This window comes from Carassius gibelio, chromosome B3 (assembly GCF_023724105.1).
Source record: "Carassius gibelio isolate Cgi1373 ecotype wild population from Czech Republic chromosome B3, carGib1.2-hapl.c, whole genome shotgun sequence".
NCBI lineage: Eukaryota > Metazoa > Chordata > Actinopteri > Cypriniformes > Cyprinidae > Carassius > Carassius gibelio.
In genome coordinates, this window is record NC_068398.1 from 9690960 (window position 1) to 9715809 (window position 24850).

At 37.9% G+C, this 24850-nt stretch overlaps 1 protein-coding gene and 1 long non-coding RNA gene across 8 annotated transcripts in view; one reads left to right on the plus strand and one right to left on the minus strand.

Moving 5' to 3' along the window:
- The window catches only part of LOC127953849 (dynamin-2), a 44275-nt gene that overhangs the window by 8957 nt on the left and 10468 nt on the right, over positions 1-24850 (plus strand). For 3 of the 7 annotated variants that reach the window (XM_052553188.1, XM_052553184.1, XM_052553185.1), the window contains exons 2-19: positions 3581-3654; positions 5330-5479; positions 5577-5780; positions 6036-6134; positions 6935-7095; positions 7174-7316; positions 7412-7547; positions 7723-7790; positions 10383-10521; positions 13444-13530; positions 13632-13702; positions 15125-15173; positions 16398-16409; positions 19788-19898; positions 21858-21967; positions 22049-22160; positions 23829-23993; positions 24102-24325. In XM_052553188.1, coding sequence (XP_052409148.1) covers positions 3581-3654; positions 5330-5479; positions 5577-5780; positions 6036-6134; positions 6935-7095; positions 7174-7316; positions 7412-7547; positions 7723-7790; positions 10383-10521; positions 13444-13530; positions 13632-13702; positions 15125-15173; positions 16398-16409; positions 19788-19898; positions 21858-21967; positions 22049-22160; positions 23829-23993; positions 24102-24325 — 2115 coding nt within the window. Of the gene's footprint in view, positions 1-3580; positions 3655-5329; positions 5480-5576; positions 5781-6035; positions 6135-6934; positions 7096-7173; positions 7317-7411; positions 7548-7722; positions 7791-10382; positions 10522-11472; positions 11612-13443; positions 13531-13631; positions 13703-15124; positions 15174-16397; positions 16410-19787; positions 19899-21857; positions 21968-22048; positions 22161-23828; positions 23994-24101; positions 24326-24850 lie in introns of all 7 variants that reach the window. The other 4 variants (XM_052553186.1, XM_052553187.1, XM_052553189.1 and 1 more) reach the window with 3 other exon arrangements.
- On the minus strand, positions 18697-21318 carry LOC127953853 (uncharacterized). Its single transcript, XR_008153348.1, has 2 exons — positions 21081-21318; positions 18697-20382 (listed from the first exon to the last, which is right to left on the minus strand). It is a non-coding gene; the product is annotated as an uncharacterized LOC127953853 (long non-coding RNA).

Here is a 24850-nt window from a genome sequence, read left to right on the forward strand (position 1 = left end):
GTGAGAAAGGAAGCCATGAGTCTTCTGAAGCGCTCGCAGCGTGTTGCTTCCTGCAGTGTGGATATATCTTCTTATTAGCAAAGCACTTCAGTCCACTGCGCATGTGTGTATTTACAAGCCATCTTTTTTTCCTTCATTTATTTAGATTTTCTAAAGATGAACAGATTGGATTTATAGTTAAAGATACCATTTATTGATGATATTAGTTATATATACTATACAGATATCACCATTAATATGTATTCTGTGTCTCTTATTAATGAAAAGATTCATGCGGCAAGCGAAACAGAACAAGGTTTTTTCCAAGTAAAGTATGCCGAGGTTATGCAAGACTGCATCCATCATACAAGGCAATTTATGTGTGGAGAGAATAAAATAAAAGAATATATTGAGTACAAAAACAGCAGCTATAAACACAAATATAATAACATTAAATAATATGCAAAATTTGGGATAATTAAGCTTTGTCATATATGAAAAAAAAATGGTGTTTACGGTTTCCACAAAACTGTCTTTCCACTGTTAAACTGGATGTTCAACTGTATATTGATACCAAAAATAAATGCTTCTTGCACAGCAAACCAGCAAATTAGAATGGTTTCTGTAGGATCATGTGATGGGTAAAATAATATATAACAAATTTTCCTATTACTGAATAATGATTTAAATAGTAGTCAAATGGAGCAGTCAAATGAATACGTATTTACCGGACATCATTTTCCGTATAAATGAGTGTGTGTATGTGTAGGTGTTGGGCTTTGAGTGGGTGTAAGAGAGTGTGAAGACTGCACACGTCTCTGTGTGGCCTGTTTTCATTCGCCCTTCTCCCCCTCCAGGCGTTGGCTGTTGTCATACATCAATGTGCTTCATGCAGCCAGACGGTGCCGTCTTCATAGGACACACATTAAAGCTCTGGCTTACTTTTCCATTTGTATTTTGATGGCTTTAAGCATAGTTTTAACATGCATTAGAGTTTCTGACACAGTGTTCAAGTGATTAAGAACGGCTTGGTTCATTTACTGTGAATCGAACCATTCAGATTGAACACACAGAGCTGAGCATCTCTTTGTGTATGGGCCTTCTTTTGTAGTGTAGCAGTGTGTGTGTGTGTGTGTTTAAAGGATGGTCTGTCTATCTCCTCAGGCTCTGCTGCATTGTGCATTAGGTGGGCCGGTGATTTCTGGGAAAGGGTGGCTGGATTCATAGCTGACTGCACAAGCTTTGATCAGGACCAGATGTAGAGCAGGATCTCCTGGAGAGGAAGGCTTACTCATTAAGACAGACTATGATTAGACTCCTCTTGAACATGCAGACACGCTTTCAACCCACCCACAGCACGTGGGATGCCATCAAAGCTTCCCATGGGGAAAAAGGACACATCATTGGTGTTTCATCATGCGTTTTTAAACTCTCCCAAAGTCTGAAACATACCGGACACAAGTAAATGAATGCAAATGTTCATAGTTGAAACAATGTTGTCTATGGACTGTTTTATATTTCTGGATGACTGTTGTCATGGTTGATGACAGTTTATTGAAGGTAAAATCCCATTCCTTTTTGCATGAAGTTTTTGTTACGAAGACACAGCTGCCATTATCTAAGGAATGTGGTAAATGGTTAGTTCATCCGAAAATAGAAGTCTTGTCCTCAAATACTCTCACATATTTTTTCTAGGGTTGCAAAAAGGTGGAACATTTCCAGTAAATTTTCTGGATTTTGGGGGATATTCCAGGGATATTTGGAAATTTACCAGAAATTGTCCATCCCTTTGCCACCCTATGTTTTCCAAACTTTTTTCTCTCTAAGAATATATTTTAAAGAATATTAGTAACCAAATAGTATTGTTAACTACTGACTTCCATTGTGTGGATAATACAAACACTATCTGGAGTAATCGTGTCTGCACGGTGTGCATGGAAAACATATGCTGGTCATGTCATGAATAAGGGCCGGTCACATGCAACGTGTTTTTAAAACGATTGCATTCGTAAAAAAAAGTTGCATTCAATCCTTAGCTGGCTGCGCTGATTTAAATCTAGTGTCTCGTTTAGCAAGTTCAGTGACGCAGGTAGTGAAGATTCTCTCTGGCCAAACTCTGGCCAAACATTTTGGTAATGGTACAGCTCGCTTGGATCCTCAGCCGAGGTGGTACTGAAAAAAATGGGGGTATGGCGCCCAAAGCATGAATCCTTATAAAGGAAAACAACTAACGATTAATAACACTGTGTCTACACCAGATGCGAGCGGGATGGTATATACAATCAGTTATGCTGTCTACACTGGATGCAGTGCGGCATGACACCACAAATCCCTTACTGTAAACTGCTGCCGTGTTATATTTATGACGTGCTTACACACATTTCAAATGATTTTCAACGGTGGCTTTGTCGCGTCGAGTGTAGACAGTCTTTAGTTGATGCGGCGCACCGCAACACAACAATCGTTGCATCCGGGTTATGTTAGACACGGTGTAAGGAGAGATGACTGAGGACATTGGCGAATGATTTGCAGATCCTCAGTACCACTAACAAACATATAATCATGTAAAATGTGTGATAAGTACTGCCGCTCCATACTTTAATCAGTGGTTCTCAATTCCAATCATCGCGCCCACCGGCTCTGCATATTTTGTATGTCTCTTTGTTAACGCACCTTATTCTGATAATCAGCTCATTAGAAGTGAGCTCCGTGCATGAACTGTGTTCCCATTGACATGGTCCCTACACACGTTCATTGGTCTGATACCGATCAGTTAAAAATTGATTCATTTTTTTTAAAAAATTTTTTTTTTTTTTTTATTAAATTAATTGGAAAAATGTCAACTCAGATAGACTTAAAATGTGTTTGGTCATTTTAATGCACTATATAATAACACTACTATTTTATGTTTATAGCTAGCTAACTAAATAATAACATATAGCATAGATATTTGAAGGTAGCTCTATCTATCGCCCCCTTGAGTACCGGAGTCAAGAGCATTACTCATGTACAGTGGGCCGTGTGTTCACAATGTTTTGGCTGTGTATTTGTGTCTGTGTTCACATACTTGGCAAGAGAACCTTTTTGATTGAAAGTCTGCATCATTTTCAATGATATTATTAAAAATGTATCTTCATTGCCTCCATGCTGCTTATTAGATCTGCAAATATGTTGGAGTATAAGGACTGAAATTGCCCTGCTGTCAGCTCACAGTTTGATCTCCGAGGGTGTTTATAATGTGCCACAGTGTTATTAAATGCACCCTGATTTGGCTGTGAGATACTGCCATAGTCATTCATTTGCAAAGGCGCCACAGCCTCTTGGGAATCAGGCCTTCAGAAGATGCTACCATGTTTTAAAATTCATTGCTACAAGGGGCCAAATAGCATCTTGGTTTGTGTGTGTGTGTGTGTTTGTGTGTGTGAGTGTGTTCTGATATGAATGCAAAGAGGTTGCCCCTAAACATTCGCTCCCTTACTCATGAATAATTTGATCTTGGTCTTGTCCCCCCTGAAAATTGAGCTTGGTTGCTATGAACGACTCAAGAGTGTTTGTCTCTCCTCCACCCATATTCACTGTCTCTTTCTCTCTCTTTTTCTAGGGATTTCCTTCCCCGAGGCTCCGGAATCGTCACCCGCAGGCCTCTCATTCTGCAGCTAGTAAACAACAAAGCTGGTGAGTGTTGATGAGCGCAGCACAACCAAACAAAGCCTTCTCAGGTATTTTTGTGTATGTATGCGGAAGGTTGAAACCACATGCTTTCATATGTATTCATGCACAATGCCCTATGACTATGCTGGAGCTAAAGAGGTGTGACACGAAAAAATGTGTCGTATCAAGTGACATATCAAGGGCCCTTTTGAAATAATATATGTGTAGAATTGCATAATGTATGTATAGAATTGTTTTGTGTAGTTTTAACTTTCATTTAATGACTTATTGCCGTTTAAGCAATAATAGATCCCTTTTGTAATGTTTTGTCTTTTTTTTATTTTTTCTTCAGCCAGGGTTTATTTTTTAATTTTGTTTATTTATTTTTGACAGAAAGCACTACGCAGTAGAGCTTTATTCAAATTAAATTAAATTAAATTAATTCCATTCTTTTTTTTTTGATGAAGTGCTACACAATAGAGTTTAAACCATTTATTCATTCAAATTATATCAAATTCTGTGCAATTCCTCTTACTAGTGTTACAAAAATGACACTTCAGCTATTATAATGCCATTTTATTCTGCTTCCCCTCTGAAAATTTCCCTTCTAACATTTACATCACTCAGCCACTTTAAAGCAATTATCATTTCTATTGTTTACAGCATGAGGCGCTGTACTGTAGCGAGAACAGGGAAGTGCAGATGGAGAATTAATTCAGACAGAAAGACATTACCGAACATATTATCTTCCAAATGAGCGCAATTGACCATAAAGATGAACATAACAAAGCTGAACTGATGTTGTCTGCTTGTGTCTGCACATTATCTGTGGATCATTCACGTCATTGGGAATTGAAAAACGGTTTTTATTCCATTCTGAATTAATAGTAGAACAAAATGAAGTTTGGTTCTGTTAATGCAGAGGAGGGAAAATAGGAAAAGGGAAAAAAACACATTAATTGAAGCATGCCTTAATTTAAAATCTTAGATTTTTTTTAAAAAAGTGTAAGTGAATTAAAAGTGTAAAAGTTTAATATATATATATATATATATATATATATATATATATATATGTGTGTATGTATATGTGTGTATGTATATATATATATATATATGTGTGTGTGTGTGTGTGTGTAGTTACATAATGCATTTGCATTTGACCCATGGCCCTCGGTTTAACGTCAGTTTTTGACCTTTTGTATTAATTTATATTGAACAGTGTTATTTTGGTCTCACTGAAATGCTATTATATTTTTTATTAATATTTAGAATATTTTTTATATGCATTTTCTATTTCCTATTTTAATTTGAATAAAAAAATTTGTCATTTTATGGTGTTGTTTGCAAATTTTTTTTTTTAATGTCAATATAATATAAATTTATGAATTTCAGTTTTAGTTATATTACTACTAAAATTTAGCTAAAATAAAATCAGTAATGCTGTTTTGGCACCTAAAACAGCGTTTTCAGGTTACATTTATCTTAATTCAAGTATGGAATTAATTATTTATTAATGAAGCGATCGTTATAATTAGTTAATTATAAGAACTTGTATAATGCTATCTCTCTTTCTTTATGAAAGTGCTATGGTTTAGCCTTTAGGTGATAATATTACTGTATGGTTCATGTATTTTTTTTTTTCCTTGATGCTGAAATGTCATCGCTCTAAACCACACACACTCCTTCGCTCTCTTTGTAGAATATGCGGAATTCTTGCACTGCAAAGGGAGAAAGTTTGTGGACTTTGATGAAGTCCGGCAAGAAATTGAAGCCGAGACCGACAGGATCACTGGCTCCAATAAGGGCATCTCTCCTATTCCCATCAACCTGAGGGTTTACTCTCCACACGGTAATACAGCACCAGACTCCCTAAGACCACAGCTTTCCTCGGTCCACACTCGGCAGCCATTGTTAAAATCTCACTCGCCTCTCTCTCTGTTCGACAGTCCTGAATCTGACCCTCATCGATTTGCCCGGTATGACTAAGGTTGCGGTGGGCGACCAGCCGCCAGACATCGAGCACCAGATTCGAGACATGATTCTGCAGTTCATCACTAGAGAAAGCTGCCTGATCCTGGCGGTCACCCCGGCCAACACTGACCTGGCCAACTCAGACGCTCTCAAGGTGGCGAAGGAAGTGGACCCTCAAGGTGAGGATTGCTGGAAGGGTTACACACGGATAAAATAACAAAAGGATGTGTATTGAGTTCACATAAGTCATGGAAAACCTGGAAATATCTTCAATAGCAAACCATAGTGAGGTCAGTTTTATGAGTCAATAAAGGAGTTTCTTAGTGAATCACAGAATGTTGGTCCAGTAATAATAAATGACTGGAAATGTTAATGAGCCCTAAAGGAGCCCTGTTTGAACAGTGTTGATAGTGTGTTTTTATTTGTTTCAACAGGACTGCGTACCATCGGTGTGATTACTAAACTGGATCTAATGGATGAGGGTACAGACGCACGGGATATCCTGGAAAATAAACTCTTACCACTGCGCAGAGGTGGGCAGTTTCTACTTGACAAGTTTGGGTCGATAAGACTTTCTTGTTTTGTTAAAAAAAAAAAAAAGTCTCTTATGCTGACCAAGGATCAAAAATACAGTAAAATTGTGACACATTACAATTTAAAATAACTGTTTTCGATTTCCTTATATTTTAAAATATTATAACTTCCTGTGATACAAAGCTTAATTTTCAGCGCCATTACTCCAGTCTTCAGTGTCTCATGATCCTTCAGAAATCATAGCTTTGATGAATAGCAAGTTCAAAAGACCAGCATTAATCTGAAATAGAAATATTTTATAACCAATGAAAAATTTAATGCATCCTTGCTGAATAAAAGTATTCCTTTCTGTAATAATGAAATAAAAAATAATAAAATAAATATATAATACTGACTGACCAAGCTTTTGAACAGGATTGCATCACATTATGTAATTTTAAATGCAAATAAAATTACAACAAAATATAATATAATATTTAATATAATAATAACTATTTTCTAGGCGGAGAAGTAGCTTCCCATATATTTTTGTTGACTTACTCTAAAAGTTCTTGCTTCTTGTCCTGACTTGTTTTGGACATGTCCTGTCCTGTGTTTTTACATCCCTTCCTGTTTCTTTGTTTTCCTCACATGTAAATAACATGAAGCATTCATATCCACTCATACTAGTGCATATATCAGTCGCAGTGTAAACAATATTGCAAAATTTCAGTTGACACATTTCTATCATTGCACTGTATATATTGTCAAGTCGTCCGGCCCTGGCACACGCCATTTATTGCCGTTTTCCCTGTCCCAGGTTATATTGGTGTAGTGAATCGTAGTCAGAAAGACATAGATGGCAGGAAGGACATTCGTGCTGCACTGGCAGCCGAAAGGAAGTTTTTCCTGTCCCACCCCAGTTACAGACACATGGCTGAACGAATGGGAACACCGCACCTACAGAAGACCCTCAACCAGGTGAGGACCAAATCACTTTTACCCAAAATACGGTTATGGTTTTAGAAAAGATTTGTCATTTTCATCTTTTATTTTTAGCAATTAACCAACCACATCCGGGACACGCTACCCGGCCTGCGCAGCAAACTCCAGTCTCAGCTTCTCTCTCTGGAAAAAGAGGTGGAAGAGTATAAGAACTTCCGCCCGGATGACCCTACGCGAAAAACCAAGGCCCTTCTGCAGTGAGTGTTTACGACAGCTCTAGCGTCTCGAACTCGACCAGTTTCTGGGCTCAAAACTGTAGACAAATGTTTATAGCTCTGAGGACCTCTTTCAGGATGGTCCAGCAGTTTGGAGTGGACTTTGAGAAGCGCATCGAGGGGTCCGGAGACCAGGTGGACACTGCAGAGCTGTCCGGAGGTGCCAGGATTAACCGAATTTTCCATGAGCGCTTCCCCTTCGAGCTGGTCAAGGTAAATGCTTGGTCTCAACACTGTTTTGTCTGCTTTTGAGCTGATGAAATGGTCTGAAAGTCTGGAAGTTCTACTTTGATCTTTAGATAACGTCCCAACAAGTTTCCGGGAAACCCGGAATGCCACACAGGTGCAGTGGCAGGTCCCTGTTATGAAGTCTCTCTTCCTCTTTCAGATTGTGTTTGACGAGAAGGAGCTCCGGCGAGAAATCAGTCACGCCATTAAGAACGTCCATGGTGTCAGGCAAGTGGTGTCCCGTTGGCCGCAAGCGATTGTCAAGCCTGCAGGCCATGTGACGGCACGAAAGCCACAGCACTTCTCATGTCCTCTGTTCACTCACTAATATCTCACTCTTTCTCTCTCTCTCTCTCTCGCTCTCCCTTTATAGTAAGGTCATGCTTTCACAACACAGCTACCAGAATTGCTTTACTGCTCACAGTTTTTCTTATTATCTGTCTTGTGGTAAATATAAGCAAAATTGTACATATTGCATCTGTTAGTAGATGTATATATCAGTAATAGAGGCGTTTTAAAATATTTTCTGCATGTCACCACCGTTTTCGCAATACCATATTTTCTGGAAAATAAGTCATACTTGATTGGAAGTTGCATCAGGTCAAAATTGCATTATAGAGATAATGCAGTCTTTTAGAAGTCTTTTTTTTTTAAATAAAAAATACATTGGATAGTTTACAAACATTTTAAAATTATATACAATTATTTTAGATTCCCTTACTGAAATCTTATAAATGTAACTGTTAACAGAACAAAAAAAAAAAATATATATATATATATATATATAATTTTTTTATTATTATAATGGCATTCATTATAAATAATATTACATACTATTAAAGGCAAGCCTGAATAAATGTATTTAAAGTAAAAACTGAAACTGACGGTGCATAGGAAAATGTGCTTTATAAATAAACCTGAGCTCATCTGCCCTTCATATTTGACACAAATTCAAATCCATGTTTTTTTTTTTTTTTGCTTGAGGATAAGTGCATTATATAAGACATGTGGGAATATACAGGTATGTCAGATGAAGAAGACAAAATCTTGCGTAGGACTTACACTCTGGAAAATATATCTCATTATATAGAAAATATATTTATTTATACATGGAAGTACATCAGGGGCCTGTTCTTCGTAAGTCGCTAACTCAGTTAGCTGGATTTGAATGTTGACGATTTGGCGTGATCTTGGATCATTTGGTTCTTCGAAGCTCATCCCGGAGCTGCTGTCATAGCAACAGGTCCGTTAGCGTAAACCTGCTTGGGAGCAGCTTATTTCATGTAAACAGGATTACATCGCTTCTTTTCAACCAGAAATGATACTCAAAATATGCCTGCTACCACCGCTACTTTATTACAAGAGTATCGTACTGACCCAGGGACAATAATTTAAAATAATAATCATTAAAAAATTTTAATTAAAAATAATATAAAAATGCTGTGTAGCTAGTCCATAACAGCCTACTATAGACAGCCAGTTTTACTCACTGAAATATTTATTTGTCATAAAATTATTTCTTTATAATTGTATTAGAGTCTTACACACATGCTATACAGAGTATAATAGTCGTGCATTATTTTGAGTGATGATGATAATATGGGCGGGGCTTGATGGAGCGCAGGAGATGCAGATATCATGATATTGATCCTTAAGAAACTTTCATTAATGCGGTCACGTAACAAATCTGTCCAAATATAAAATGAAATGAATAGATACTTTCTACATTGAATTAAAAATGTAAAGACTGCACAACTATTATAAATTGCGAATCTAAATAATTAGGAATCATGAAAAAAATTCTAATAAAATAAAAACATGTATCTATTATCTGTTTCATGTATCTATTGTAACATTTATGTAGTTTTGTTTGCTTGGCTGTTTCCTTATAAAAGTCCAGAAATTTGTCAAGCTTTTCGTCGGGTGTCATTTTAAATTATATGACGTCATTACATTGCCGTCTTGCCACCAGCCAATCGCTGCACTGCTGATCATGGTTTCGAGTATCGATACATATCCCCTTTTAAGCCAACACATGAACGCGCAATTATCTCAGATAACTCAATCCAGCGATACTAATCATGCACAACAGGTGTGTTCGAAGAACCCAATTAGCCGGATCATGATTAGCACGATGATGTGTCATTTGATCTCGGATGTAATAAGCGACGTACGAAGAACGGGCCCCTGATCAAACAGCTATTTTATTATTTTGAAATCAAGAACCACTACAGGCTCCACATTATGAGAGTTGATTTAAGGAACTAAACTTCAAATTTGCGTAAATCTGTATTACTAGATGTGCGCAGAATACAATAACAAAATGCTGATTTTATACATGCAAAATCAATTGCAGACGTATATTTTTGCACCTCCAAATTTTTGTGCTCATTTTTCAACAATATTTTGAGAACATTGTTTCTTCTTCCCATCTTTTGTTCTACCGTTGTTTTTTGTGCATAATTTAGTTGCTTGTACTACAAGATTGTGCCTACAAAAAGTTGATTTTAAGGGAAACCTTATCTCTGAAATGTCTAATTGACTGCTTTTTCCCCACAGCGAGCTACGCTCTTCTGTCCATTTATTTTTTTCAATCTCACTTTATTTTTTGTTTTAGTCTTTGTGAGCTAAAGTTTATCCTCCTCCACTTCACCTTCAAGTATCCTAGTTTCACACGCTTTCACTTCTATTTTAATGTCATTATCACAAATATCTGTCTTTGAGTTATTTTTTGCCACACTTGTTGTTGTTGTGTTTCTCCTCACTGTTCGTCTCTCGTCTTCTTACGTCCTGCTGTCTGTCTGTCCTGTGCGTTCTCAGAACTGGGCTGTTCACTCCAGATCTGGCGTTTGAAGCCATCGTGAAAAAGCAGATCATTAAGCTGAAAGAGCCCTGTCTGAAATGTATCGATCTGGTTATTCAGGAGCTCATCAACACAGTCAGGCAGTGCACCAACAAGGTACTGCAGTACCCCAGCCTGGCCACAGTGGGGCTCCCCATGAGGGGGTCACACTACACCTGAGACAAACAGAGTGTGTGGTGGTGTGACCCCCTCGACCCCCCGGCTGCCGTGTGGGCTGGCTCTGCTGTCGTGTGTTGGGGTGTTGTGATGGTCTTGTGACAAGGAGATGAGCAGAGAATGTCACTCTCTGGTCATCTGCGGTCTAAAAGGGATGAGCCAGGGGTCCTGCAACATCCTAAGCACCTTGCATTTTCCCTGTTATTATGATAGGAGGGATCAGAGCTGACAAGAAGCGAAGTTGCAGAGAGATAAAGGGGCAGAATCGGGAAGGGTACTCGAGTCGGGATTCGAATTGCTGCGTTTACTCCACAGTGAATGAAGAATACAGATGTAGAAGAACTATTAAAGTCAGTGTGAAAAGAAAATTCACCCTATTTATTATATTTATACATATAATAGATCTTATTGTGACCAATTTATTAATGCATGTTTTCCGATATGAAAAAAAAAAAGATGTGTTGCTACTTCTTTTACTTTGTGACTTTAACAGAACCAATTCGATTATTTATTTACTTCCAAAAATACATTGAAAAATACATCACTTGTTTGAATATTTAATACAATTACCAATATTTATACTGTGTATTAGCATTGGACTTGGTGTGTCAAATGGCAGTATTTTAAACTAGATACATTGGACGTTGAGTGAACAATACTTTCTAGGCTCTGTTTATTGTGGTGCAAAAAAAAAATACATAATTCATGGATGTGAAAACCTGCGGCTCCCCCTTTTGGACCTAGTTTGTATCTGTTCATAGATCAGCAATGATTAATCAACTAAAAGTTTCCTCTCTTTTTATTCCTCCCCTTCTTCTTTTCTTTCTTTCCTTTTGTTAACTCAACACTTCTTCTCCCCGCTGCCCACTGGCACCACCCTGACCCCCTCAGAACGGGGTTGTTCACCCCTGATCTGGCCTTTGAGACTATAGTGAAAAAACAGATCCGCAAACTGAAAGAGCCCAGCCTGAAATGCGTGGACCTGGTGGTGTCCGAACTCACCACCCTCGTCAGGAAAAGTGGCAACAAGGTAACCCGGAGCGGCTCGAGAAAAGGCCAAAAAGTCCAAAAAGCGTCCCATTTCTCCATTTCCACCCGCTGCTGCCCTCCCAGCTTTCCACCTATATCAGTCAGCCACGCCCTCTCTCCGCGTCACACCCATAGTGTGTGTCTGGAATGTGTCCATGTGTCTCGTCCGAAGTTCGGTCTCATAATGAGTTTTACGTTTTCATATCCCATGTGAATCCAATAAAAACTCTCCAGATTGTTAAGAAAATCTGAGTCCGCTTTAGAGCCCCAGTTCCAGTGTTTGTCAGTGGCACATCACCTACTTTCACTCTGTTGCTTGAGTAGAGCATCAGTGAGCCTGAACCACTGACTGTAGAAGTAAAAGACATACAGAAACAGATGCTTTCCCTCCTTCCCCAGACACAAAAAAAAGGCTGCTGCTGTTGTCATAGTAACAAAGATCAGTCACCTGCCGCCTTGTGGTCATTGGTGGAACTGCAGTGCCTTACTTCTGTCCTTCCTGTCAAATGTCACATACTTTTTGAAAATTTCCCATTCTTTCCTTTCTTAACTCACTATTTCCCTCTCAGTTTTGGAAGGGTATTGGTGGAAATATAATCTCTGAAAAGTGCAAATATGTCCTGCATTTTACATGCAATTCTTATCACTTCAGATTTATAGGTTTTATTATCTAGTGATGGGAATCTTAAGAAGTTTACCAATTCTTGCTCTAGTTCCAATTCTGCTTGATCGAAGAAATTATTCTTTTTCAAGCTAGCTATTGATCCTAATGATATTATACCTTTAATATAAAAAAATATCTGACCTTTCACTGACATGTTCAGGTCGCACTCACTCACGATTGTATGTCTGATATAAAATACAACTGTCCTCACATTTTCAGAAAACTGCAATTGCAAAAAAATGTCTGTCATCTTTGCAGGACTGTAATATGAAGAATCTACAAAGTAATGCAGTTTTTTTTAGCAGTAGTGTTGAAAGTGAATAACAAATAACAGGCACATTATCAGTATAAACATGGATATATAGTATATTGGTACAATAAGTGTCACATGACTAAACAAGCGTAATCGTTTTCAAAAGCCTTTGTTTTCACAGTCCACACTGAAAGGCCAAAACGGCGTTTTCAGATTTGTCCACTTTGGAGAGCGTTTTCAAAAATCTCTGTGTCCCTCAACAAAAACATCATCTCGCTGTGGATGGAAGGGCAAAATGGAGAGAAAAAGATGCGTTTTCAAACAAAAACATAGTGTATGAGTGAGCCATTTAAGGTCATTTGATTCATAAGAGTAGTCTAAAGATATCACTTAAACCATAACGTCTTTTGTCTTGGTGCTGTAGATTCAACAGCACAGTGTTCTGATCATTTCAGTGGAAGAAGTCATATAATAACACTTAACGGAGCAAAATATCAGCATCATTTGGCTGTCGTATTTGAAAATGATATTAGAAACTGAATTGATATTGAAACCGGTTCTCGATTCCCAGCCCTAGCATCCCCTAAATTTAGTTTACTCCACTTAGAAGTTAATTTATTGATTCACTGTCCATTCCTGACTGAGAGTGACTGCTGTCTTACCTGCACAACTTGCTGAAAGAATCAAATCTGCATGTGTTTGAGTGTGCGCATGCCTGCTCTCTCTTGCATTGGTTCTTCTTGTGCATGGTGGCTTAGCGAAAACTAGTCCTCACGTCGACCTGTGTGAAAAGGTCTGATCGTGGTTAGCTGTTACCGCTTTCACATCGCAGAATGTGTATGTGTGTTTACGCACGTGTGCGTGTGGCTATGTGTACATGCCATAGCCTGCATCTATCTGGTGTTTTTCCCCACAGCTAGGCTCTTACCCCAGACTGCGAGAAGAGACCGAGAGGATTGTCACTACTTATGTCAGAGAGAGAGAAGGCAAGACCAAGGACCAGGTGTGAGACTGGCGAGAGACGATCCGCTTTGACCACTTTGTTTTTTTTTTTTTTTTTCATACATTTTCTTAATATGCTAAATTGTTTTGTTTTTTTACCAGGTCCTTTTGCTGATTGACATTGAGCTGTCATACATTAACACAAACCATGAGGACTTCATTGGATTTGCAAAGTATGTGTAGCATCCAGTGCGGCACATTCTGGGTTTCATTTCTCACATCAAGGCTTGACCCCTAACTTTAGCAGTCTAAGACTGGTCTGCAGTGCAGTTTATTCTGACTCCTTTAGAAAGGAAGAGGTCATGTGCCCTAGCAATGGTAAAATACACAAATATTTTTATTTTATTTAGTTTAGTTTAGTATAAATTAATTTTATTTGTTCAAAAGTGACATATTACAAAATATGGAGAAAAAAAATACTATTAATCAAAGAATTTTGAAAACATGTATCATTATTTCCACACACACACAAAAAAAAATACTAGGCAGCAAAAACTTTTATTATTTGTAAAAAGAAATGCTTGAGCAGCAAATCAGCATATAACAGTTCTTTCTGAAGGATCATGTGACATTATGACTAGAGTAATGATGCTGAATAAATAAAGGACTTAATAACATTTTAAAATATATTTTATTATATAAAATATAATATTAAAATAGAAATAATTTTAAATTGTAATAATATTTCACAATATTACAGTTTTAGATTTTTTTCTAATGAATTCAGCTTTGTGAACATAAGATAATTTTTAGAGCATTAAAAATCCCTCTTCCCCTTTGCAATTAAATTTTTTTGACATCCCAATCCTATATTATTATCTCTGTAATGCTCTCTGAGCATCAACAGCAATATTTAGTTTTGTATATAGATTTTGTAGGTACTTTCAAGATGTTTTAAACATCTGTTGTTTAAGAATCTCACATCACGTTTTGACTGTGTCTCCTGTTTACTGTCAGTGCAGTGGACTAAAAAGTTCAGATAAGGTCCCTATGCCTGTGCATTACGGCTAATGCATTGGACATAACATAAATGTACTAAAATGATTAGTGCATGTTTCTGATCTCTCAGAAAACTAGTGTAACAACTAAAGACTACCAGCATGTAAAATGTTTGCATGCTCATTTGGTTACTGTAGAGCATTCAAGAGTTGAGACAAAGGTCGCCTACAGCATCAAGCCTGTCTGACCCTGCTCGCCCTGCGTGTGTACCCATATGCGCATGCCGTGAGTTTGTCAGGGCACCTCTTTTAACGGTTCTCATGCCGTCACTTTCAGTCTTGACTTCAGACGGATGGATGACGGTACCATACCAGGGTACAGCAACAACAGGTGCGCTAGCGCCCCCTTAAACACTCAGTCATCTTAGACAGATGTTAATCAGACCACCCATCTCCTCTTTTTTTTTTTATTTATTTTTTTTTTTTAATATCCTGCCCCATTCCTCCTCTCTACCTCAGAGCAGGATTGCTCCCACCCAGAGTGCCAAGGAGGCTTAAACAAATCATCATTTTACTGTTGTGCTATTCTAAAAATACAGACAACGATATGCAGTCAGTGCGTAATCAGTGTTTTCTGTGTGTTTTTCCCACCTGCAGCGCCCAGCAAAGGAATGTTGTCAACAAGAAAAGAGCCATTCCCAACCAGGTACACTTTTCTCTGCTTTCACATGCTCTTCAATCCAAGTTGACACTCCTTCGTTACAACACCATCACGCCCTCCACCATTCTAATTAAACACTACAGGGCCTAACATTGAACCCTGAGGGATCCCTTCCACATCATCTCTTTATTAATCTACCCCCTGTGATTAAAAACTGAACAGTACGTTTCCCCAAGGTCTTTATTACTTATAAATGTTATCAACTACACCCTTTTACACGGTGTCCTTACCAGGTGCGACATAATGCAATGAGCGAAAAAACCTGAGGCTTCCATTTAAACCTGAGTTTTTGCCGTTACCACAAAAAGTTATTTACATCCCCACCTAGAGTAGTCTGTGTAACTATATATAAAGTTTTATAAAGTAGCTTATAGTACTAAATCCTCTATTTTAAAATCATTTTTTGTTGATAAATGTCTGATATTGAAAAGTATCCCACTACAATTTGTGTTGACAGCTGGTATTCTGTCACTTCTCACCTGGTTAGGACCAGTATTTATGTAGACTGTTTCACTTGAATGAACATTGCTTCCCACTAAAGAATTGTTTTTTTTCTAACCCAGTTAGAAAAATAAAAGAACCTGAAATGGGATTATCCTGTATGAAGGTTTCAGTGGAAATGACATAAGCAACTTGAAAGTACGCTTTGTTATTAGACAGGGACATTCCCTTTCATTTCCTCCCTCTTTTGAGAAACTCTGCATTCACTGGCATCACAGCAGTACTAGCTGCTAGTAATACTGACGCATGACAAATGAGTAATCAATGCATTGTTTTTTTGTTTCAGTCTTGCCCTAATTTAATGCAAACTTCCTTTTTCTGTTGAAAGTGTAATTCAGAATGTGCATGAATCCAGCCGTGACAATGACACAACCTAATAGACAATTCTGATATATGGTACTGTCAGTGTCAGTCAATCTAATTGCATGTAACTTTGTTCTGTTGCTCTCTCTCTCTCTCTCTCTCTCTCTCTCTCTCTCTCTCTCTCTCTCTCTCTCTCTCTCACTTTGACTGTTCTCTGTTTTTTGACTCACTGCATTACACCCTTATCCCCTTCAAACCCTTTCATTTCCATTTGAAAAACGGGTATTCCTTGACCATCCTCCTGCACTGTCTTCCTTTTCTTGCTTCGCTTGTTTTCTGTGTCTCCGTCTCATTTTTTTTTCTTCCCAAAACCTGCCCCCACCCCATCCTTCTTTACCACTTCAGGGTGAAATACTGGTAAGTACGACAAAGCCACAAGCCAAGCCCAGTTAGAGGTCACCAGTGTCATCCAGTCAGGAGAACTGAGGCCGTAACAGATCCACTAACTCATAATTACCAGTGTGGGTGGGATGTCTGTGTGGTAACTTGCCGGCGAAAATTATAAAGCTGATGGTTTTTGTTTCAATCTGCAGCTAGGTGGCCTGAGAGAAGGCGAAGCCGAGAAGGTATAGTCTGGTGGAAAAACCAAAATAATGGAACCTGAAATAAAAATTTGAATTAAGGCTAGGTTTTCAGTTACGAGTAATCAGTAACTGACGTCAAATCCACCATAAAATGTCCACTGTAATTAGTGGCATCACCTAACATTTGGTAATTATAGTAATTAAACATTACTAACCATTCCTTGAAAAAATGTCACCGTGCACCCTTAATTTTTATGCATGAAAATATACTTCTTTTTTTTTAAATGAGAAAATAGAGTGGAATGGAGGCCTCGGTTGTCCTGTTGCTGGATGTGAGTCCTGGCAGCTCGGGCTGGGTGAGCAGAGTTTGCCTTGTGGAGAATCAGCCTCTACGTCAACAAGGGGATGTGGTGGGTGGGTGGGGCCAAGAACACATCCATAGAGCAGAACTCAAACCCAACATAACATGTAGAGTGTGTTTGGGTTTTCTATACATGTATGTTGTGTGCATTTTTAGATTTAAAAAAACATTTGCCATGAAAAGCTAATCACAATTATTTTATTAAAAGTGTCTTAAAGTCATTACAATAATAACTTGCTTAATTTTATATCTACACCAAACTTATCTTAAATAATCAAAATATTACCGAGCCATACCATAACAGTTGGTATTTAGCCTACTTTTTTTCTTTCCCCCTTGGTGTGCTAGTAATGGCCAGAATGTGGCAGTATCGGGTTCCTTTTGCTAATCAATCGTTTCCAATTTAATAAATGAACTGCTCAACCTTTAGAGAAATCCTTTCTGGGGCAAAGTTAATTGGGGGATTTCTGTTGGAGTAATTAACAGTCGCCTCTCACAGGTAATCATCGAGTCATCTCATCTTTAATTCAAAATCATCCGTTCTATCAACAAATTTCTGTTTATTGAAATCTCTGACCGCACTTTGCCAACTCTTGATTAAATAGTTGATAATTATCCATTTGAAATGTACATAATATTAGGATTAATTGGGGTAATTTAGAGACAGTAGTCAGATTGTGCAATGTGGTAGGACGGTGAAATCCAAACACCGCGGAAAATAGGGTCATGCTCTCATTTCTTTCAGTTGTGGGCGGCAAAGGGAAATTGGATCCATGTTAGAGAATACTGAGCCCGAGCCAGGCTTTGACCACAGATATTTGCTGGATTTCTGTATTGAAAAGATATTTGAGAGCGTTTTTGTGGTGGTCTGTTCGGGTCGCTACAGTACATCCTAGCATGAGACGCCTAAGCCATACTGTCCTGGTGATTTTTCTTGTCATCATTCGTCATTTTCCCCTCTCAGAGATGGTTATCAGGTTTCTTAAGAAGGTTGATGGCATTTCCCCACCAAGGCAAACAGTCTATATAGCCTGCCATAGCTTTATGTCTGCATTGTTTCTTTTGACACTCTCTAACCCCCTCTTCTCAGTTTCACTCCGTTTTTACGGAGAACAAAGCAAATCGGAAAGGGAGAAAAGGGATAGTACCGTAGAAATGCGTGCAGTACATTTTGGTCTGGTATTTCTTTAATGGAAAAGTTCAGTGTCAGTGATGCCGTGTGGCATTAAGCCGTAAGATGAAGTACCAGAACGGAGCTGGAATGTGCATTAATTATGTAAATAAGATTCATTTTGATTCCATGTTGACTTTACGAAGCAGTGTTTCACAATCCTTGAGTTACGGACACATTTTAATCCTCAAAAAAAAAAAACACAGATTCCTTTACCACTGAAAACTGGAAGCCCTTTCCATCCCTATTCCTTGACTAACCCTTTATTCCTCCAGCCCCTGTACCTTCTCTCTGTTTGCCAGTACAACCCGCTTACTTGTATCTTTTCTAACTATTCCCTCCTGTCCAATAGATTTTCACACTTTAGTGTATGTCTTTCTCCATTTAAAACCACTAACCGCGTTCTCCTTTGTTTAGCAGCTTGCATGCTTGATTTTACTCACTAATTTGACCCTAACATACCACTGCCGACCTCTGACCCCTGTTCGTGTGACAGGGCAGTGGGTCTGGATGGCATCTGCCATCATGTTGCGCTGTGCTTTTGAAAGAACTCCTGTAGAGGGAAATAAATCCACAAGCACAACAAAGTTGTTCCTTTGTTCTTTTATTGTTGCTCTATTTCAAGACTTCAAGACACTCCCCAGTGGTTTTCTTTAGTGTTTTCTAGAGCATTTATATGTGACTAAGCTTTAATTGCTGCCTTATGTTCTGACTCCATGCAGAGTAGATACTGTAGTCTAGTGGTTCCCAACTGGGGAATCGCAACCTAAAGCTAAATTCGAATGATAAAGTAAAAATATAATGGAATTTTTTGCTAATATGCTAAAACTGTTGGTAAATAACACTCCTGCTGTTTTATTAATTTATAAATTTATTTTTTTATTTTTTTGCAGTTGCAGTCATCACGCTTCTGGTTTAACATATTTAAATGTATAAAATGTACAAAAGGAATTGGGAATTTTGCATGAGGACTGAAGATTTCCACATGCAGATTCTCTGTATTGACAAGCGTGATGCTTTTTGTTTAAAAAAAAAAAAAAAGTGATTTATGTGTTATGCATTGCTATGTCTCTTACAAAAAAATTAACTGTTTTTTGGTACAACTAAAACCCCCAAAAAACATGGTTTGTCGTTAGACCGTAGTAACAACAAATTAACTATGGTTTTGGTACACTAACCATAGGTTAACCATTGTATTTGTAATAAAATGTTATACAATTAGTAATCGAAATGGCAAAAAAAAAAAAACTGTTACTACACCTTTACTATAATACAACCATGGTTAATTTTTTGTTTGGGATTGGCAATGAAACTTACTAAGAATGAACCTTTTTGACCTGAATTTTTTTTTTTTTTTTTACCAAACTGAAAAACAGTGGACTAGTGGACAAAGGACCAATTTTGCCTGAAAAAATTTAGTGATTTTTGGAAACAAGTCAAGAACCATTGATGTAATGTACAAATCGGAGTAGTTTAGTTAGTCACGTTGACCACAATAGAAGGCAACCAAATTTACACAAAATATTTCCACATCAGGTAAGTACAGGTTTGCACAATATGGTTTTCAGGTTGGTTCAGCATAGGACACAAGTTTATTGCACAAAGACTGTGGATCTCATAATCTTTCCCCACTCTTGTGGCATGCAAACCCCCCCACCCCACTCCCCTCTGTACCACAGGTGATCCGTAAAGGCTGGCTAACCCTCCACATCAGCATTATGAAGGGTGGCTCCAAGGAGTACTGGTTCGTCCTGACGGCCGAATCACTGTCCTGGTACAAGGACGAGGAGGTAAGATTCATCTGTTCTTCATTTCTCATTTACAGACCCTCCCCCTTTCGCTTGAACTTAAAACTAGTGCCACTCAAGTCGGACTCGAACTTCATGTGTGTTTGAAATTAGTGCAAACGTTAGCTGTTTTCCAAAGTTCCTGTGGCTTTACTGGATGAGTGTGGTGCGAGTAACATCAAGGCCTTGGGTTTCTTTCCCTGCGAGCACATACATTTGCTTTCATCCAAAGCAACTTCAATGGAAATGTCTCACTTTATTCCCCAAAGAAAGATTGTTTATATGTGAAATCCCCCCCGAGTCCAGCAGCGAATGGTAGAGTCCTTGTACTCGAGCCACGGGTGTGTGTGTCCCAGCCCAGCCTAACCAATGTGCGGACTACTGTTCAGCTGCAGCATGATGAACAGGTAGTCTGAACACTGGGCAGGCGGGGGGGAGGAAAGAGGGCGGCTGGACCGCAGGTCACTGCCCCGAGGACCGCACACGACTGCAGAAGAGAGTAAACAGTTCAGACAGACACACTGATAAAGCTTCGATCTTACTTAGCCCACCGAGAACATGCTCGGCTTGCTACCTATGTGAAATACAGTAAAAATAACTATTTTCAAAGTAAATTAAGTTTGTTAACAAAGTTAACAAAATCCCCGTAAATTTGATTCTCAATACTGCAATAAGGTTAAATGTATTGCTAGTTTAATTGAAAAGTATGATTTACGTATTTTACTGTAAAACTGAAAAATTACTCTTTTTAAATAAATCGTGAAAATCATAGTGAATTAATTGGCAGTCATGAAAAAATTATATATATATAAAAAAAAAAAACGTAAAAGATTCGAATGTTCTACGTTAATGATAATTTGAGGGCGAAAAAACGTAATTCTCATGAAAATAATACTGCGATGAAATGGGTTTTATTTTCTTAATGCGAAATATAAACTCTTGATTTTGGGGAGAAACGTCACATCTTTATGTTTAGATTTTTACTTCTAAATAGCTTTTTGTACCAAATAATAAAGCCACACAAAGAATCAAGTAATTAAAGCTGGTCCGCATATTCAAAAAAAGGCATTATGAATCCAAACTTAATGAAATCGGTTAAATAACATTACTGAATATTCCGACGTAACTTATTGATAATGTTTACAATACGAATTCTTTTCAGATGTATATATTCGGTATACTCACATGTCTCCTGCGTGGCAAATGCATATTCCAGGCCTCTGCAGTTTCTTCAAGACGAATAAGGACCCTTTGGCTTCATTTTCGCATTCTGGACCAAATGCAGTTTGCGCTCTTTACCATTGTTTTATAAATAACGAGAAATGTTCCTTTAGCAGTCATTTTCAAAGTAAAGGGAAAGCGATAAATGCAGAAAAGAGAGGCGAGGAGCGGGACGAAAGTAGAAAAGGGACGAAAGGGGAGGCAAAGTGACGTGGCAAGCGCACTGAAATGTTCCAGCCGGGATCCGACTTTGGAATTCGCAGGAAATCGTACTGGGTTACTGGGGGGTTGTTGTGTGTGTGTGTGTGTGTGTGTGTGTTGGGGGCAGGGAAGTGTTCCTCTGAGTGATGTAACTGTTGGGGCCATAGCTGTGCAGACATAAACGTTTCCAGATGCTGCTTCTCAACTCAACAGAACGAGTTGGCAGCATTATTCCTCATCCAGACTCCTCCTCTTCTTTTTCTTTTCTCTTTCTGTCTCACATCCCCCTCTCTGGCTTGGCAACCTGGTGGTCCTTCTTTAAAGGGACCGGTCACTTCAAAATGAAAATGCGGTCATTAAGTCGCTCTCTTGTGGTTCCAAACCCATATGATCGCAAAAGATGTTTTGAAAAATCCTCAAGTAGCACTTTTCTATACATCCATTGTTACATATTGTATTTAGAATCTCTGAATGCTGCAGCTTTTGATACCATTTTTATAAGATTGTTGCAACTCACCTTCTCTCATCTCACTCTACTAGGAAAAAGAGAAGAAATACATGCTTCCTCTGGACAACCTGAAGCTCAGAGACGTGGAGAAAGGCTTCATGTCCACTAAGCATATTTTTGCAATCTTCAACACTGAGCAAAGGTCAGGGCTGACTGCCACTCTCTGTGTTTGTGTATTTTGGTTTGGCATTCGGTCGCTTCATGTGTTCGATCCCCCTCGCAGGAACGTGTACAAGGACTTGCGTCAGATCGAGCTGGCCTGTGATACGCAGGAGGACATGGACAGCTGGAAAGCCTCTTTTCTCCGAGCAGGCGTTTATCCTGAGAAAGATCAGGTACTAATGTTCAGTTTGAACACATGTACAATCTAAAACACTCTGCATTCCATTACTGAGAGTTCAAAGTCTACACATTTAAGATTATTTTGTATCAGGATTTATTTTTGACTGTCAGCACTACTAGAAAACTTCACTAGTCTCTTACGCTCACCAAGGCTGTATTTATTGCAAGAAATATGCTAAAAACAATATATATAAAGTGGATCATAACCTTTCATCAAAGTTGTCCTAAAACCATAATGCGTTCTTGTCTTAGGACAACTTTGGTGTACTTTTCTGATCCACTTCAAATGTTGACTACTGTATATAAAACAAATAAACACATTTTTAATTAATATTTGGTAATTATTACAACTCTGTAAGCTTGAATGCATTTTTTAAATGTAATTTATTCCTATTTGGCAGTAACTTCTCCAATCTTCAGTGTCACATGTTCCTTAATTAGTATTTTTTTCAGGATTCTTTGATGAATAGAACGTTTAAAAGAACAGCATTTACTTGAAATATAATTTATTTAGCATTATACATGTATTTCCAGTCACTTTTGATCAATCGAATGGATCCCTGCTGAATAAAAATGTATTTTTCAAAAACAACATTACTGGTACAAAACGATAACAGTTGTATAGTAGTAGCGGTGACGGTGCGTCTAAGGAAAACATTGATATTATTACCATAAATACTTGGGGTTAGGTAGTTGAAAAAAATATTAGCACATCCATTTCTTTTATTGACATAGTACCTGCAATTATGCAGTTTTAAGATTTACATTATTACTGTGTAATTACTATGTTATTACTAAGCAATCTGCATAAGCAACCAGCCAGAAACACTGCAACATGTTAAAACACTCAAAATACAGCAGCTACTTAGCAACTTTTACATTGACAAACATCACTTCTGTTTTCTAGTATCTAGTAAATAGTTAAAAATACTTTTTCCCACCGATGCAATCTCGGTTTGATCGTCAGAAGTTGTTTCAGAGGTTAAGAAGTTTTTACATTTTGATGAAAGAAAACATTTCTTCCCTTAAGCATAGTGAGCACTTAGTCAGCACAATAAGACCAGGAACGTATTAAAGATACAGGTCACTTTAGATGTTGTCTTTAACCTGATAACTGTCACTCAGGTTTTTGAAGATAGACTTGAATGTGCATGATACAAACCTAAATTTTTATTATTCATGACTGAAAACATTTTGTAACATGATTCTGATGTGCCATTTACATGGTAATGCAATGTCTGATTTTAAAATGGGTTTTGAAGGATGAATTTTGAGATTTTATGTTTTCAAGTGATATATAACTTCTGATGATTTCTAAAATGTGATAGAGAAAAAGGCAACGAGGAAGTCTTATTTTTAAACAAAGGTCAAAACTCCTTTTGTAATGTAGATTTCTGAGGGTGCACTCTTGTCATAAATTGATCTATTACTTTTCCTACCTAATTTTTAACCAAAAATATTGGTATAATATATATTTGGGAGTCTTAGACCTTTCCAACGATATATAGTTTGTCAAGATTAGATTAAATTTGATTGTAATATAGTATAGTCAACGTAGGTGTCCTGTATACGGGACGGGGTGACATTTAACAGGTTAAAATTAATGGTCATTCCTAAACTTAGATCAAAACTGGGATGTGTGTGTGTGTGTGTGTGTGTAGGTGGAGTCAGAAGAGGCCGCTCCAGCCGACACCTTCTCCATGGACCCTCAGCTGGAGAGGCAGGTGGAGACCATCCGTAATCTGGTGGACTCTTACATCAGTATCGTCAACAAGACCATCAGAGACCTCATGCCCAAGACTATCATGCACCTCATGATCAACAACGTAAGTGCACCACCGCTCGTGTTTTAAGCAGTTCATCTTGACATATTGCAAACATCCTCATCTCTTCCTTAATCTTTCTGTCCTGTTTGGACGTCTTTCTGTCCCCAGGCTAAAGACTTCATCCACTCAGAGCTGCTGGCGTACCTGTACTCCTCGGGTGATCAGAACAGTCTGATGGAGGAGTCTGCTGACCAGGCCCAGCGCAGAGACGAGATGCTGCGTATGTACCACGCCATAAAAGAGGCCCTCAACATCATCGGTGACATCAGCACCACCACTGTGTCCACTCCTGCTCCTCCGCCCGTCAACGACAGCTGGATTCCAGAGACAAGGTCAGAAAATGAATCTATCTAATATTTTAGTAATTGAGTATTCTACCAAAAATTCCATTGATTAATCGAGTAATCGGATAAAATGTGTTTTTGCTTAAAGTGCAATATTAATTATGCAATCTCTTAAAATTAACAACTAAGTTTCCTTTTTTAGATTTTTTTTTTTATGCTTAGAATGCAATGCATACATGAAAAATAAACATGTAATTATTACCCATTGTTTCTCAGTCTGTACTTGTACTGTGAACAATGACAATAAAGTTGACAGATGAATTAAGTGCATTTAAGTGCCATTCGGTTGGGGTTTTAAATAAAGCATTTTCTGAGATGCACATTAAACATTAAACACATAACATTAATTTAATTTATCTTTTAATTATTGAAAATTAACTTAACTTTTTGGTTAACAAATGGGATTTACTATGAAAAATAAAACATGGAAGAAATGTTGTGTGATTAAACCTTTAAAAAAAACATTTTTTTTTGTTTTAGTTTTTTTTGTAGTAGGCTATGTACATTCTGTTG